This window comes from Suncus etruscus, chromosome 12 (assembly GCF_024139225.1).
Source record: "Suncus etruscus isolate mSunEtr1 chromosome 12, mSunEtr1.pri.cur, whole genome shotgun sequence".
NCBI lineage: Eukaryota > Metazoa > Chordata > Mammalia > Eulipotyphla > Soricidae > Suncus > Suncus etruscus.
Window position 1 is genome coordinate 66,331,926 of NC_064859.1, and position 16,862 is coordinate 66,348,787.

Below are 16,862 nucleotides of genomic sequence, written 5' to 3' on the forward strand. Positions count from 1 at the left end.
ATCTGATAAATTGCAGAACTTTTGAAGATTAAACTTACAATATCTCTAAAAAATTAATTTAATTCAAGAAACATGATTTAAAAAACTATTGATTGTGGGGTTTTCAACATATACTTCTACATCAATCTCACCATGTGTCAACTTCCCTCTGCCAGTGTTCTTATGCTACATACACACACATATATACACACTACACACTATATATATAGTATATATACATATATATATATGTACACATATATACAGTATACACACTACATGCCACCTGGACAGGCACATTTCAAAGTTCTCATTATAGTTTATATTTCACATTTTTTATTATTGTTGAGTCTGTGATTTGAATATAGCAATACCACTCAAAACTAATCACTAAGGTGATTCTTGAAGTTTACTTTAGAGGCAAGGACTGAAGACAAGCCACTGAAGAGGCAAAGACTTTAAGACAAGCAAGCCTTGTCTAACCACCATAGAGGATGTGGGAGTCTCTTGATTCCCCTATTTCACTGAAGTGTGGCAGCTCAAATACGCTGTGTCTCCAGTACTGAGGGTTATGAGGGAGAATAATATGCTAAGGAATGACCAACAATGGGTGATACTCAAGAGATCATAATACCTTCCTTTGTAGCTGATTTTGCTTTCTTGTTTCTTGTGGACTTGTTTACAGTGGAGTCTTGGCATAGTCAGCTCAATTGGAAGAGAAAATGGATACATGTGCAAGAGGCATCTTACTAATTTATCACTGTTTCTAAGGACATTACAGAGCCTGCACACCTAAGTCAACCCCTGGGGTCCTGTCCTCATTTACTGGGATAGCATCACCTTCCCAGAATATATTTTCCCCAAAGTGCAAAAACTTTTATAGCTCCATGTAGTAATTCTTTTAATAGGAAATGTTCTCTATAATAAGCCACCTACAGCAGTTCTTTCAGTATTTCTTAGTTTTAGTCTCATTTTCCAAGGACATCAGATAATGATATGGAAAATAAAATGTAGCCTAAATCTAAAGACTTCAGGGAATTCACCCAGCATACAATTGACAGTTATGGAGGACACTGTCTGCTCTGTCAGGATTAGGTATACAGACATCTTTATCTAACTTTTATATAGTGAATTACTAATTCCTGATTTCTAGTTCCTAATTTCTAACTTCACCAGTACTGTGTTACTGTTAGTTTCTTCACTAGAGTAGTCCATAGAAGAGCAGTGACCAAAGAAATCAATAGGCCATTTGTTATGTGGTTCTCACTGGATATTATTATTGTCAGTCCATCTGTGTTAGTCATCCATAATATTCACAAAGAAGAGTTTTCATTGTGGGACTAAATCACCCCCTTTGTACAAATAACTAGGATTGGAGGTGGAGGGGTGTTGTTGCTCTAACCTGATCATGGATAAGGCAGGAATGGCACCTATGCAGCAAAACAGTGTAATTTCTACAGTGTTAGGCTGCCTTTCAGAAAAAAAATCATTTAACAAACCAGAGAAACCTTTGCTTTGGCCCTGAGAAACCATTCTGCTCGCTGATGTAAAGGTGCTGGCTGACCCCAGCCTGACTGCAATCACTCATCTTTCCTATCCAACTTGAATAGCTCATTTTCCATTTCTCTCCCTACCTGCCTTAAATGTCCTTTGCTGGGGTCCTCTAAAGAAACTTGAAGTTTAATGTGATTCTTACTGAGCCCAGAATTTGAAGGTGGAACACATTTCTAAAAAATTCCTTCTTCACGTGGCATTTAGCAGTCAACAATAAAATTTCACATCTAGGAAGAAGGGGGGCTAGAGACCCAGTTTTGCCCTTTTAGCTACAGCACTACATGCAGAACACAGAACATGAAGGAACATCTTCTTACTGTATATGTTCTTTCAGGTAGTCCTAGGGAGCAAGTACCCCTACCATCCCTTTAAATGGGACCTCATTCTATCTTGATTAAATTTATGAAGCCCCCATAAGTTTTCCAACTTAAACCCATTCACAGTAGCAGGATTAGTACTCAGACAAATCATCTATGGGACACAGCAAACCTACACAAACCACCCCAAGAGCATAGTGAAGCCCGGGGACTGCAATGGAAACACATGTTTTATTGAACCAGTGAGTGCACCTGGTCTGTCACCTGTGCCTCTGGGCAAGCTGTGCTAATGCCAGACTTCATGTCCCACCTGATAAATGAGAACCAAAGCACCTGTCTCATTAGGTCACCATGGAAATGTAATGCAAAGTACATAACAGGAGTATGCTTTAAATTACAGTGTTATTATTATAACTGCTCTAAAGTGCTGTAGAAAAAATTCCTTTCAGAGTCCACTTAGAGCTTTCTGACGTTCACTGTGAACTGACGCATTTTCTTTTAGTTTTCTTTCACAATTTCATGTACCTGATATTGAAGAAAGCTTTGGACTCCCAGGGCTCATCGACCTCTAGACAAAAATTAAAGGTCAAAGCCTTCAACAAATTTGGGACTTGTCAGCATCCCCATTGACGTCAAAGCATCAGTAGGTATGTGACTAAGGACTTGAAAATAGTGTTGTGAAGGAAACCAACTGTCCCTGTTGTTCTAGCACCCATTCCTTCACCAATGAACGTGTCCTGTCACCAGTGTCTCATTTCCCTCCTACCTCCAACCTGGCTCTATGGCAGACACTTTTCTTTTTTCCTTTTAGGCATTGTGGTTTGCAATACTGTAACTGAACATAACCCTTTTTGCATCAGCACCCAGTTCTCAACCAAATCACTTCCCACTATTATTGTCATAGTGGTCCTTTCTCTGTCCTAATCTTTCTCTTCCTTGCCCACCCACCCACCTTGTGGAAAGATTCCTACTTTCTCCTGGCCTTCTTTACTTTGATCTATGTGTATTATTTTCATACTTTTTAAATATCCTGCAAATGATTGAGATTGTTTTATATCTGTCTCAGCATAATACGCTCCAGGTATGATACTCTCTATGTATAAGCAATTTCATTGCATTATTTTATTTTCTAAAGGCTACATGGTAGTCCATTGTGCATATGTAACCTAGTTTCTTTATCTGATAATTTGTTTTGGGGCACTTGGGTTGTTTCTAGATTCTGGCCATTGTAAAGAGTACTGCATTGACATAGGAGCACTGATGTCTTTTCTGCATTTTTTTCCTTGTAGGGTACATCACAACGAGTGAATTGCTGTTTTGTACGGAAGCTCAATTTCTAGATTTTGGGAGAATATCCATATTGTTTTCCCCAAAGGGTGGACCAAATGACAATCTCACCAGTAGTAAATGAGCATTCCGTTTGTTCTCACATCTGCCCTAATATTAGTTGGTCTTTGTGATGATTGCCAGTCTCTTTGCTATAAGGTAGCATCTCATTCTTGTTTTGATTTGCATTTTTTATGTCCTAGAGCATTTCTTCACATGCCTGTAGGCCATTTGGATTTTTTAAATACATATATTTATTTAAAGAAAATGTATTACATAGTTGACATAACTGATCATAATACATTTGTTTCCGGATGACAAAAAGCAAAGTTATTAAAAATAGTAAAAAAAATAGAAAATAGAAAAAGAAAAAATAATTGGAAAAAGAAAAAAAGAGTTCAGTAGCAGTTATATTAGTGAAACTTGTATTACCAATAGTCATTAATACAATAGTAGAAGGTTTAGTATGCTCTTTTTTTTTTTAAGATAAAAGATACACTAAAAAATGTGTATATGTGGCAGTTGTTGTTTGCATAAGCATAGTAAATATGGAAGAACTTGGAAGGAAAAACCTTTGGCCTAAAATCAGGGAGACCTTATCACTGAAGTATTTTGGCATAAGACCATCTTTAGGCTCAAGGCATACTAGGTTGTCCAACTCCTTAGACCTTTGTGGTCCCAGTAACAGTTCTTCACCATGACAGTTGTTGCTGTCTGGTTTCAATAGTTTTTGATCCTGGTTTCTGTATAGGTCCTATGTCAAAGTCCAGGTGGTATGTAGCATCTTCTGGTTTTGTCTTACTATTAGGTAGCATTGCAGAGAATTCTGCCCTAAAAGCAAACTGTTGCTGTTTCTGGGTTGTCAGGGTGTCATGATAACTGTCTTTGGAGTAATTCAATGCCATGGTGGTAATGAGGCTTTCCTTGGTATAATTTTTATTCCTGGTTATGGTGTACAAACCATGTTTGTTTCCGTAGATGGTATCCATGGTTCAGGAATGGATGGTCAATGTCCAATCAACTGAAGTCTAAGCCAAGTCACTATGCCAAGTGTTCAGAATGGAAGGTCCCTCTGCAGTATAAAATGTTTTGTTCCTATCTTTATTAGACAAGAACTTATTTGCATCTGTAAATTTTCCCATTTTAATGTGCCTATGCAAAAAACAGACATAGACAACACTGAAAAGAGAGATAATTACCAAACTATATTCCTGATAAACATAGAAGCAAGCATCCTCAACAAAATATGAGAGTATATCAAATCCAACAATTCATCAAAAAAATCATATACTATCATCAAGTGAGATTCATCCTGTATAGTTTAACATATGCAAGTCAATCAAAATAATATACTATATCAATAAGAGAAAAATAAAAATTAAATCACAATTTAGTAGATGTAAAGAAAGTATTTGACAAGATCATCCATTCATGATAAAAAAAAAGTAATGTGAATTGAAGGGACTTTCCTCAACATAGTCAAAGCTATGTACCACAAGCCCACAATACACATTAAATGCAATTGAGAAAAAACTAAAAGCTTTCCTGTTAATCTCAACCACAAGACAAGTTTTTTCACTGTCACCAATTGTATTCAGTATAGTACTGAAAGTATTTGCCATGGCAATGAGGCAAGAAAAAGATATTAAGAGCATTCAGATATGAAAGAAAAATGTCCTAAACTGTGTAGTTAAGTTATTTATGTGAGTTCATTCTTCTTTCCTACAGAATACTTTCCAACAACTTCTCTCTTAACAGTGCTTTTGCTATGTCCACAACCATGCGATTTCTGAGTGCATAGCAGGAGTAACCCCTGAACACAACTTTTAATAGCTCATGTTTTCTTTATTATTTCTTTCTGGACTAATTTTTGACTTTTTCTTTGACACATTAGTTGTTCAATAGTAACCTGCTTAATTTTCAGTGTTTGATGATTTAATTCTTTGTGATAATTTTCAGAGTATCATGATCTAAGAAGGAAGTTGATCCAATTTCTATTCTCTTGATTTATGGAGATATATTTTCTGTCCCACCATGTGGTCTAGCTCAAATAATGTTCATGTCCAGTGGAGAGGATTGTGTCCAGCTTTTGGAGAAAATTAATATATATATATATAATACAAAACAGTATTTAAATTTCAACTTCTATTGTATTGCTAATCTCTTTTGTCCTTGAAATCTATTAGCAGATGTTTTCAGTATTTTTCTGGTCCCTCATTGGTAATATATATGTTTAGAAGTGTGATATTTTTCCTATTGTATGTATCTCTTAATCTTTAGGAAACTACCCTCTTTGTTTCTTATGAACTTTTTGAGTCTGAAAGCTATATTATCTGATATTAAGATAGATACCCTGCCTTTTTGAAAGAGTTGTTTATTTGAAGAATTGTATTCTATCCATTGACTTTGAGTCTGTGTTTACACTGACTATTAAATGTGTTTTTGAAAGCAGAAAAATGTTAGATTTGGTTTTCTGGTCCATTCTGCCTCTCTGTATCTCTTAATTGATGCATTTAAGTCATTGACATTGAGTGAGAGATTATCATGAAATGATGTCTCATCTTTTTGTAGAAGTTTGGTATATTTGTGTGTTTGTGGGGTTTGTTTTGAGTTATGATACCACCTTCAACTTTTCTTTAAAGTTGATTTTGAGTCTTTAAAGTTCCTGAGCTGTTTAACCATAAAGTTGTGTATTGTTTCTTCAAATTTCAGTGAGTGTCAGGTTAGGTAAAGTATTCTTGATGAGGCATTCATTACATTGAATATTCTTAATATATTTCACCATTGTCTTCAGGCTAAGCTTGCTGTAAATCTTATGGATGCTGCTCTATATGTGATTTCCTTCTTTGATCTTAATGCTTTCAGTATTCTAAATGTGTCTTGGACTTATTTTATTTCTGTCTCCTTTAGGTGGTGCCTTTCAGATCTCTTGGATCTGGGTGCATGTGCTCCCCAGCTCTGGAAACTTCTCAGCAATGATGTCAAAGACATCTGAGTTACTTCATTTGGGTTACTTTCTATAACTCTGGGACTTTGATGATTCTTATGTTGTTGTTCTTGAATTAATGCCTGAGTTTTCTTATCTACTCCACTTATTTTCATGTTTTTCTTCATCTTCTTCTGTTGTCTAGAGATTTTCTGCACATCATCTTGGATCTCACTAATTTTGTGCTTAGCACAGTTACTACTACTGAGACATTTCACTGAGTTTTTATTTCACCTATAAAATGTTTTAGTTCTGACATTTCTGCTTGTAATTTTTTCAGTTCTACTCTCAGATCCTTCTGTGCTTTATTGAGTGTTCCATTGTTTCTTTTAGTTCATTAAACATTCTCAACATTTTCTCTCTAAAATCTTTTTCAGAGACATTATATGAATGGATATTGCTGGTTGAGACTTCAGGGCTCCTATCTTTATCCACTACTTATGATGGAATTCTGTGCTGTTTTCCCATTGTGCTTATGGAAGCATAGTGGTTTTTTCAATACACTATCATTGTCCTCCCATTATCAGGGAGGACTGTGAATGAATTTGGTTGGTGGTGGCCTCATCTTTCCCTGTCAAAGATATTTATTCTCAGTTTGGTGTTTCTGTGTAATTGTATAGAATTTCTGTGCTGCTTTAAGGAATAAGTTTTGGCTCAAATTTATGGCTAATCTCTACTTAGAGTTCTATTGCTTCTTAATTCCACAGCTAATTTTTTAGTACTTTTTGGGAGGGATTGAAGGTTTGTTGATTGATTTAAAAGCTAATGTAATATTAGTTTAGTGCAGTTGGTGTTGCCAAGATTCCCTGGTGAATAAGGACAAGATATGATACTTAAGGGATATGGAGAGGGAGATTCTCTGGTGGACCTTGTGGCTGGGAAACCACTCTTTTCTCTGGTCTTATATATAGAAGGAGCCAAGTGTTTTCTCTTGAATTTTAGTCCTGCTGGACTAAATGATGTCCTGCTGGGTCTCATAGAATAGCTAGTCACTCATGGATAGGGAGTTCAGAAAGCCATGTGGGTAGGGCACATGCTAGACCACTAGCTCTGGAAACCATTCATTCAGCTTGACTTCTTTAAGTGCTAACTTGCCTCCCACCAAGAGACTGCTGAATAAATAGAATAAATAGAATCCCTCCATTATTTCTTTTATTAATTATGCCTCTTTATTTAGATGCTTTGTGAATCTTCTGTATAACACTTAAAAAGGCTAATATTCATGTCTTTGTTTATTTAATTATACCAGCATGTGAATTTTTAAACATATTTGAAAATGAACTTGAATATGCTATTTAATGATTTTTTTAATCACCGCCTAATATAGTTCACAATCTACTGTCCTATGAGAAGCTATTTTAGTCTTTATTATCTTGATCTTGATTTTTCTGCTATAATAGCACATTTAATTTACTGCGGTGTTGTTAAAAAAATTAAATGAAAGTATTTAAAGGTCCCTGGAACCTGAAGCCAAAAATTCTGATGAGTGATTAGAAGCTGTTTGCAGAGGAGGCCATTATAAAATGTAACCTGGATCTCTCAGATTGGGTTTCTGCTTCTGTCCCCAGTTATGTACTCTGTGCTCAACTCAGGCATCAATTCATCTTAAAAAGTTTCTCAAAAAGGTAGCCGCACAGAGTTATACTCATTGCCAGCCAATGAGTAGTCAGTGGGAAATCTTTGTTTTATTTCCCTGGTTTCCTGTAGTGGGGATCCTTCTTTCTCAATCCCAGGGTGACAATCTGAATGCATCAGGGATGTAGGCCTCCAAGACCCCATGGATACTCACTAACTCTAGCCAAAAGCTTAGGAAAATCAGCTTAGAAGATATAAGGTTCAAAAATAAGCAATCTGTAACACAGACACCTATTGAGCCAGAGCAGTCTAGGTTTTTACCCTGCCAGGCTAAAATGATCTCCTTCTGCCCAAACACTCTGAGCACAGAGTGGCACGAATGAGTGTACCTCTAATTCCTGTCCACTGAGCATGTCAAGAGTACAGGGGAACCAAAAGGAATCAGAAGGAAGACCAATAAAGCTTTCAAATCCAGCAGCAATGAGAACATGGCTGGGAGCATGGGTTTCTTAGCTAAGAACATTTCTCCATCTGCTAAATTTTCTCTCTATAGAAAGTATATCAAAGGAAATTCCATAAACAGGGGGTTCATATGATATCAAGAGTCTCATCATTTTTTTAAATTTAGTAGAAAAATCATCTACCAAGAACAAAGGAGATTTCAAATCTTGTTAAAAATAATAAATAGATGCCAACAAGAAAATGCCAGAGGCGTTAGGGCTATTGAAAAAATATTTAACACAATCTTGATTTAAAAAAGTACATCAAAAGCAAGTGCAGACACTTCGAAACAAATGAGTTATTAGAAAATGTAAGTAGAGAAATCAAAAGATTCAGTAAGGTGTGGCTCTATGAATAGGCACACAGTGGAAGTTTCAGAAGTGGAAATCACAGTCACTGAACTAACAAGCTCAACAGTTGAGTTCTCCGGTAGAGCAGCAAAAAGTCAGTGAACTGGATATGAATCAATGGAAATTACCCAATTCCCCTAACCGAGAGACCAGCCTGGAAACAAGTGAAGACATCCACTGGACTATATAGCAAGTTTGATGTTTGTGCCACTGGAATTCTAGGAGAATGAAAAGGTTCAGGACTGACAAGTGCTGTACAGTATAACAATGACAGTTCTGCAAGCTTGATGACTCAGCTATAGATTCCAGAGGCTAATGGGTCCAGATGGCATGAATGTGTTTCCTGAACAAACCAATGACTTCTCTTTCTGATTGGACACATTTTACTGCCACTTCACCGCAGAAGTATAAAGATGTTGATCAATTAGGGAGGCATTCACAAGTATTTAATAAAGCCTCATGTTTTACATGGCCTCTGAGATGGGAAGCATACATCACTAAAATGTTTCCTGAGGTTTTACCACATGACTAGAAGTTCATTAATGTGTTGCTTAAGGCATGAGTGCCGTGTGTGTAAGTTTGTGTGTGGTATACCACTGTTTGCTGTGTGGTGTGTATGCATGTATGTGAATATATGTGTACTTGTAATATCTGTAGTTCCTGTGTGGGATGTGGGATGTTCTGTGTATTGTATGCACAGTTTTATTTCTATGGTATGTATCTAGTGGCCGCCTGTCATGCATAAGAGCAGGGAGTGAACCAGCCCACATGTATACCTATGCTCAAATATCAAGATTTGGTACCATAGAGATAAAGCTTTTCAAGTGCTTTGCTTTTTCTGCCAGAAAAGTCTCTCACCAAACTTGCCCCACCAACAATACAGGAGCTACTCTGCAGCCTCTTTCCTATGAGAGTTTTTGCTTACATTTTGCTATTGCTGCTTCTATTGTAGTATACTTTGAACTGTTCTTCCCAGTGTTTCCCAAGAAAGAGTTACATGCATATTCCTCTGGTACACAATTTGGCTGCAACCTTTGGGCACTATTACTACGTGTTTTACACTTCAGTTCTTTTTTGAATGAGTTGTCAAACAGAAACTGTATAATCTATCATGAGTTTTCAAACCCTCTTGGAGGAAAGTTTCTGGAGTTCTCTATGTAGCTTGAGTTTCTGGAGTTCTCTTTTTAGCTAGAGACATATGGCGCAAGTCTTTCAAAGCTCACATGAATAAACCAAATACAAAACAGATGGGTCTGTGTTCAGAATCTTTCCCTGATTCCAGGATTCCAGGTGACCCAGAGGCTTCCACTTCCATTATTGTAGTTTGCATGTCAGGACATTAAAAGTAGTTTTTGATCCAGGGAAAAGGTACTATCTAATAAATGTTATATGTATTATAAAGAATGCTTTCTCAAAGTTAATACTTTTTTCTAGTCTAAAACGTACTCGTGCAGCTGGCAAGGAGAAATGCTGTGTTTCACAGTGGATTTTGCTTTGGGATTCACCTGTTTTGACAGTAAGACAAAGGTAAGATACTCACCAGTCCATGTAAGCTTTCTCAGCAATATGTCTTGTGACATTTCAGAGGTACCACCAGCCCCTTTCTGGGATGCACCAGTAGCCACTATTCTGGCTATGAATAAATGACACATTTCCAGCTTTTTTTTTTTTTGTGGGCCGCTCCCAGTGATGCTCAGTGGTTACTCTTGGCTCTGCACTCAGAAATTGTTCCTGACGTGGGGGACCATATGGAATGCCGGGGGATCAAACCACTGTCTGTCCTGGGCTAGCGCATGCAAAGCAGATGCCCTACAGCTTGGCCACTGCTCCGGCCCCCTATTTGCTTTCTTAAAGTCAACAGAAAACTCAAGTTACTGGTGAACACTTATCACATCCTGTAACACATGGGGTTAAGGCCCATGCATGGAGATTTCCCTGATACCACCCAAGCAAGGAACCAGGTACCAAAGTAAACATTGAAAAGCACCCTTGGCTACAGCCTGAAATAGAACCTGAACATCTGGGTGAGAAGGTTATAAGGACCACACCTGGCACAGGTCCTTCAGTGCTAATTCCAGGATGGAATCCAGGCATCCTGGACATGACAGTCCAACATGAACCTGGGAAACTGAAGCACTCCCTCATCAACTCTGAGAGGCCAGGGAGCTCACCTCACTACTTAACTGTTGACAAATATTGTGCGTAAATAGAGTCGATATTTTGTTCTATACCCTTTAAAAATCCACTCTGCTAATTAGGAGTGAATGTAAAGAGTATGTATGGCTACCTCACCATATTCATTTCAGAGAGTGTCTACACTCTGCTACCATTCCAACCTTCTTGCACAGCCTCACCTTTGCCCTCACAGCTGTTATAATATGTGACTCACTTTCTCATAGTTGCTTGTTTTCAAACTCCTCTTCAAACCCCATGATTGTTCTCAGCCTTTTCCCTCCTGGCCAGATATCCTTAAGCTATGACTCATAGAAATATTTATTTTGAATGCCTGGAGGACTGATTTATTTTCATAACTGGGGATAATTTGACTGACACCAAAGGACAGAGATTAGAGATGCTGTGGGAACATCCATAAACACAAGGAGAGTCCCACAGTAGGAGTTCTTGGGTCCAAAGTCAAAAATATGGGGACCCATATGATAACAAGGAGGCTGTTTCCTGAATAGAATTGGGACCAGATATTCAATGTAGCCCTTAATTTCTTCCTGTTCTTGCTTTTATTTTTGCTTGTTTTTTATTTTTCAGAAAAACAGTAGAAATATTTCTTACCAGGACACCCAAATGTTTAGAATGATGATGAGGTCTGTTGGATTAATATTATAGTTTATTATGATTCTATATTGATCAGTCAACATCAGCTCATGAATAGGCAGATGTGTCCCTAACCCTGTGCCCACTCCAAGTGATTTTCTCTGTTCTGGTTCCCCCACCTTTTAAAGTGGATCTCTAATTTATTTACAAAGGTCTATAACCTTTAGAAAGATCTGTAACTCCTCATTATAGTTACTCAGAGAATAAAAATAATAAAGCAGCCCTCCTACAGTCAAAAAGACACGTACATAATCCATTACCATGAGAGCTGGTTAAGAACTTTTCTATGTTTGGCTTTGAGTATAAAGTAATCCTGACTTTCAGAAAACCTAGAGAGGAGATTTTTTTTCTAAACTTAATTCTAAGAGAAAGTCTTTTCAGGGGTCAGAGAGACAGCACAGCAGACTGGGTGCTTGCCTTACAAGCTGATATGCTGGGTTCTTTCCTCAGCACCATGTATGGGTTCCTGAGTACAGCTAAGAGTGATATTTAAGCATAGAATTGGTAATAGCCTGATAACTTCTGGGTGTGACCCTAAAACTAGAAATAAAAATGAAGAATGTCACTGCAGCCCCTTTAGCTGCTGCTTTTGGGCTCCTACAGGGCCCCCTCGATTGTGCTTTGCCATACGTTGTGTGATTGTCAAGGTCTGGCCTGCAGTGAGCCTATGAATCTGGTCTTCCAGAAGCACAGAACACTGACCTAGACATCATCTTTTGAGACTTGATGGCCAGGTACTCCAAGGGTTAGGGCTATTTTTGAGGCTACATATTTGTAGGCCAAGTGCCTGGGGGATTGATACAGGTGACTGATTCCTCCTGTAGGATCTCCCCTTGTATTCTTGATCTATCCACCCACCTTTCTCAGAGCTGGAACAGATCAAGAGGTATCAGTTACATTTATAAGAGGAATGCACACTGTTCCCCTGCTGACATTGAAATGAAAAGAGGTGAGTACTTTAGGTCTAGAATGCTGCTGCTCATGGAGGCATTATCAGGAGATCCCATTTGTACTGAGATGAAGCTAAATATTTCATCCTTCTCATATGCTACAGCTATGGTTCAGAGCCAGGCAGGTATGGCATGATTGTAGCTGGGATTCCAAAGTTCTTCAGGAAGTGTGATTAGGAGTTTATGTTCAGGAATGTTGATTCCTGTTTAATCCAACAGCAAGATGTTAATTTTACTTGTACAGTGACTTTCTTAGATTCTCAGATTTCTTTGACCATTTGTCAATACTCCCCTTGGAACCATGTGCCCACCACAAGTTGCGGGTATGGGCCCCATGCTGGTGGCTTCCACCATTGCCCCCTGAATATTTTTTGGAATGAATTAGCCCTAAACTCACCCAATGAATTTTTTGATGCTATGAAGACCAGGCTTTTCCTTGGAGTTATAGTGTTTACAATATGTTGAAATGGACTAAACTCTACACCTATACTAATCCTGTGCTTCTCTGTGGTCCTCAGAACTGCTTTTTATTAAAGTGGGAAGCCCTCTACAGAAGAGTCCTCAATTTTAGAGTCCAGTGGAGAGAGAGGGTTTGAATGGAGAGACTCTAATAAGAAAGGAACAGACCCCATTTCAGCTTTCTATCTCCTAGTAATGTCTGTATTTTCGAGGAGATCTCCAGCCCTTTCCAACTAAGTTTTTGGATGAATTGCCCTAAGCCAAGTTTTCAAATTTGCTAAATCTTAGTAGCAGGCAACTGGATGGACCTTCTGTTTACTTTTCTTAGAAGGAACATGTGAACATGTTGATGTCACATTGTTATGCAACTGCTTTTTTATCTCAAGTTTTGCCCTAATATCTACATCATTACATCATTGGATAGTAACTGAAAACAAAATATGATTACACAAAAAGAAAGTTGCACCAGGCTTTATTTCATGTATTCCTTACATCTGTTTCTTTATATGTATAATATTTTAATTCATTCTCAAAATAAAAATTTTCCCAAGTATGCCATGAAGGATATAACTAGGCTGTTAATCTATACAGTATTTTAATTTTAAATTTTCTAAATTTCAGGGGGGCCAGAGTGACAGTGAGTAGGATACTTTCATGTGATCAACCCATGATTCTGGCATTCCATATGGTCCCTGAACACTGCCAGGAGTGACTTTTGAATGCAGAGCTAGGCTAAAAGTTGAGCACTAGTTGGAATTGCCAGAAAACAAGCAAAAAAAATTGATTTTGCAGTTTAACAAATCTTCATTCCTTCAATATAGGATGGTATTTATAAATTTAAATTTTAAGATAGTTCTAGATTGATAAGAAATAATGGGGAAATAAATAATTGTTGAATGAAATAATTAATACTTGTGAAAATTATGGTTTCTCTATGCCCATAAGCCTTTATGTAAGTCATTTAAAATATCAAATACATTTTTGACATAGAAATATTTAGATTTTAATTTGCCATGCTTCTACTCACAATATAATTAACTCTTCTATATTATGTTATTTTTCGGATCATACTATTTGTGCAGTATTCCTGGGCCAAAACCAGACCCATCAATGTGGCATCAACAATACCAGAGAAACCCACATAATTAACTGAATATCCGTGTGGATTGTCTCACCATAAAAGAAAACAGGAGATCCTGTTTCCTAATTTCCCTCTCCTGAATTTAGCAACAGAAAAGGGAAGCAACTGTTCCCAGCCACATAACCCTCCACTAGCAGCTCATTTTTATCATCATCATTCAAGAAAAGTGAGATTTACGGGTGAAGTGTCAGAGATGAGAAATGTATTTATTCAACCATAGAAATTGGCTCTGCCCTTACAGAAGAAATGGAAAATAATTACCTAACATCTTAAGTACTTAGAAAATTATTTACAGAATATGTAAGCTAAATAAACCTAAATTCCATACTATTTATCTAACTAGCTTCATACTAAAAATGAAGTTGCTCTGCCTGTTTCCAAGCTCACTCACTGTGAGCAAAGCTGCTTGGGTATTAGGTAGTTAGAGTCAATTCAATTTTTTAATATTTATTTATTTTATTTATTTTTAATAATTATTTATTTTAGTACGTAGTTACAAATATATTTCCTTTTTGAGAGGGACATGGGTCACACTTATTGGTGTTCTGGTAAAATTAGCTATTTTTTATTCTATACTTGGGTTCACACAAGTTGGTACTCAGGGGACCATATGTGGTACAGGGCATCAATCAGGGTTAACTGCATGCAAGGCGAGTGGAAGTCCTCCAACCCTTGCTCTGCCACTTAAGCATTCCCCTCATTCTGGAACCGTCTCTTTTACTTGCTCTCTTTTTGGGAGTGGGGGGAAATATAAGCATCACTGACAACAAACAACAGTGGAAGCCTTTGAAGAGCTTTGAGTACCTCTTTGAGTCTTAAAAATCTATTGCAGCCACATGCATATGGTGGAGCCATTTGAAATCTAGAACCAAAGTGAAAGTTTGGAGGTCTAATACAAAAACTTGCCTTGGGGCCAAAGAGATAGCAAGGAGGTAGAGTGTTTGCCTTGCATCCAGAAGGATGGTGGTTTGAATCCCGGCATCCCATATGGTACTGCAAGACCAGGAGCGATTTCTGAGCTTAGAGCCAGGAGTAACCCCTGAGCACTGCCTGGTATGATCCAAAAACCAAAAATAAATAAATAAATATAAATAAAAAACTTGCCTTGTCTTTAAATGTTAACCTGCAAAATGAAAACATGTACTCCCCATTTTCATATCAACTTGATGTTTCCCAAATTGAAAGGTTTTGTTTTAATTGTAGAAAAGAGAAATTTGGTTACAGCTTGGCAGGTGAAAAGAGAGTTTTTCCAGGCTGTCCAGAGAAACAGGAAAAGGGAAAAAAAAAAAAAAAGAATTCTGTTTTGCTGGGATACCATCAGTTCCTAATCGTTTTATCATAACGTTTTCCTGAATTGTTAGTGGAGCTGTTTCAATGAATATTAAAATGTTATTTTCCATGGTCAACACTTTAATGATTCAATATTTGTTACAAAGGAAATGAGATTGATTATCACCACTCACATACTTATCATTAAAACATTCAATTTTTATATGCCACACATGACTATGAAACTCTTCTTTCATTATAAAACCCCACAACATGCAATCTGTTTTCCAAAATCAGGATTACTTCCCACCTTCTGTCAGTGAGAGGAGGATTGTGGCCCATAAATTTGTGTCCCCAGTGGGGCCATGAGCCAGAGAAGTTATCAGATAAAGCATTCCTGTGCTCTGTGAGCAGAGAGCTGGTCACAGTCTGACCAATGAAGTTCAATCATGTTTTTCAGCAGAGCTCAGAGTTCTGAAATTTAATTACACTGAACCACTTTTAGATAAAATGTGCAGAAATGTCATCCATAATGGAAATGACAAATCTTTTTTCTTCCTGAAAAAATTATTGCTTTTAGGTACATGGAAGAAAAGTTCAGAAAGAGTTCAAAGCATTAGTGATTTGAAAATTAATAATTAGAGAATTACTGCTCCACTGAAGCTTTTCTTACATCACTATATTTACTCCCTATAGCGCAGAGAAAGGAATGAAGAGAACAAAAGCGCAATGTCCATCCACTTACCCACCAACCCCATGTGCAGGGACACCAACCTCCAATCAGCCCACTCATTTCATTCCAACCTGTTTCTTTGACAAGCCCAGAAAGGACTATTTTTCTAACCCCAAATCTGGTTCTGCTGTAAAATTGGCACCAAACTTTAAGCAATGTCTGTGAGTTTTACTTCTCACAAGACAGTATTTTCCCCTACTCAGCACTCAGTTGAGAAAGGTTGTTGTAAACATGAGCTATCAAAAAGAAAGTAACAATTCACCTTAATGACTTTCTGACTGAGCTATTTTTTGAATTCTTTTAATAACAAGAAAGTCTTCTACACAGGTATTTTGGATAATATTTTAACAGTCATCTATCACGATATTTGAAATCTTAATTCCTTATGTTGTTCCTAAAATTGTATCTTAATGAGATTGGCTCATAATGACACTCTTCTTCATAGTCTAGCATGAACCAAATACTATTCTGCAAGTGATTCTTGCTTGGGTTATGAGGAATTCAGCAGAACCATGTCTAAAGGTCTTCAAGCTTCTGATGACAGGATTGCTGGTTCCTGTTAAGAAAACAAGAAATTGAGCACTTTGATGGCATATAGATTGAACTGTTTTTACTTATTCTCTGAGGTTATTCCAGCTCTCAGAGAGTAGGGGAACAAAGCCCCGGGATACGGGATTCTGTAGAGACTCAGAAAGATGAAGTTGTGTACATTGTGGTCTCTATGGCAAACATAAATCAACTGGTTAGATGCTGATGGGCTTAATTTTATGGGACAACATTTGGGATATCTGATCATCAGAACAACATTCTCCCTTGTCCCACTTCTTTCACTCTTTCACATAGAGAAAAAGGGAAGACTAATCTTTCAAAGTATTATGATAAAAGTTAGAAAT

At 37.3% G+C, this 16,862-nt stretch overlaps 1 protein-coding gene across 1 annotated transcript in view; it reads left to right on the plus strand.

Moving 5' to 3' along the window:
• Positions 1-16,862, plus strand: part of SNTG2 (syntrophin gamma 2) — a 329,060-nt gene that overhangs the window by 290,971 nt on the left and 21,227 nt on the right. Inside the window, exon 16 of the mRNA XM_049784652.1 lies at positions 10,023-10,115. Within this exon, the coding sequence (XP_049640609.1) occupies positions 10,023-10,115 (93 nt within the window). The remainder of the gene's footprint in view (positions 1-10,022; positions 10,116-16,862) is intronic.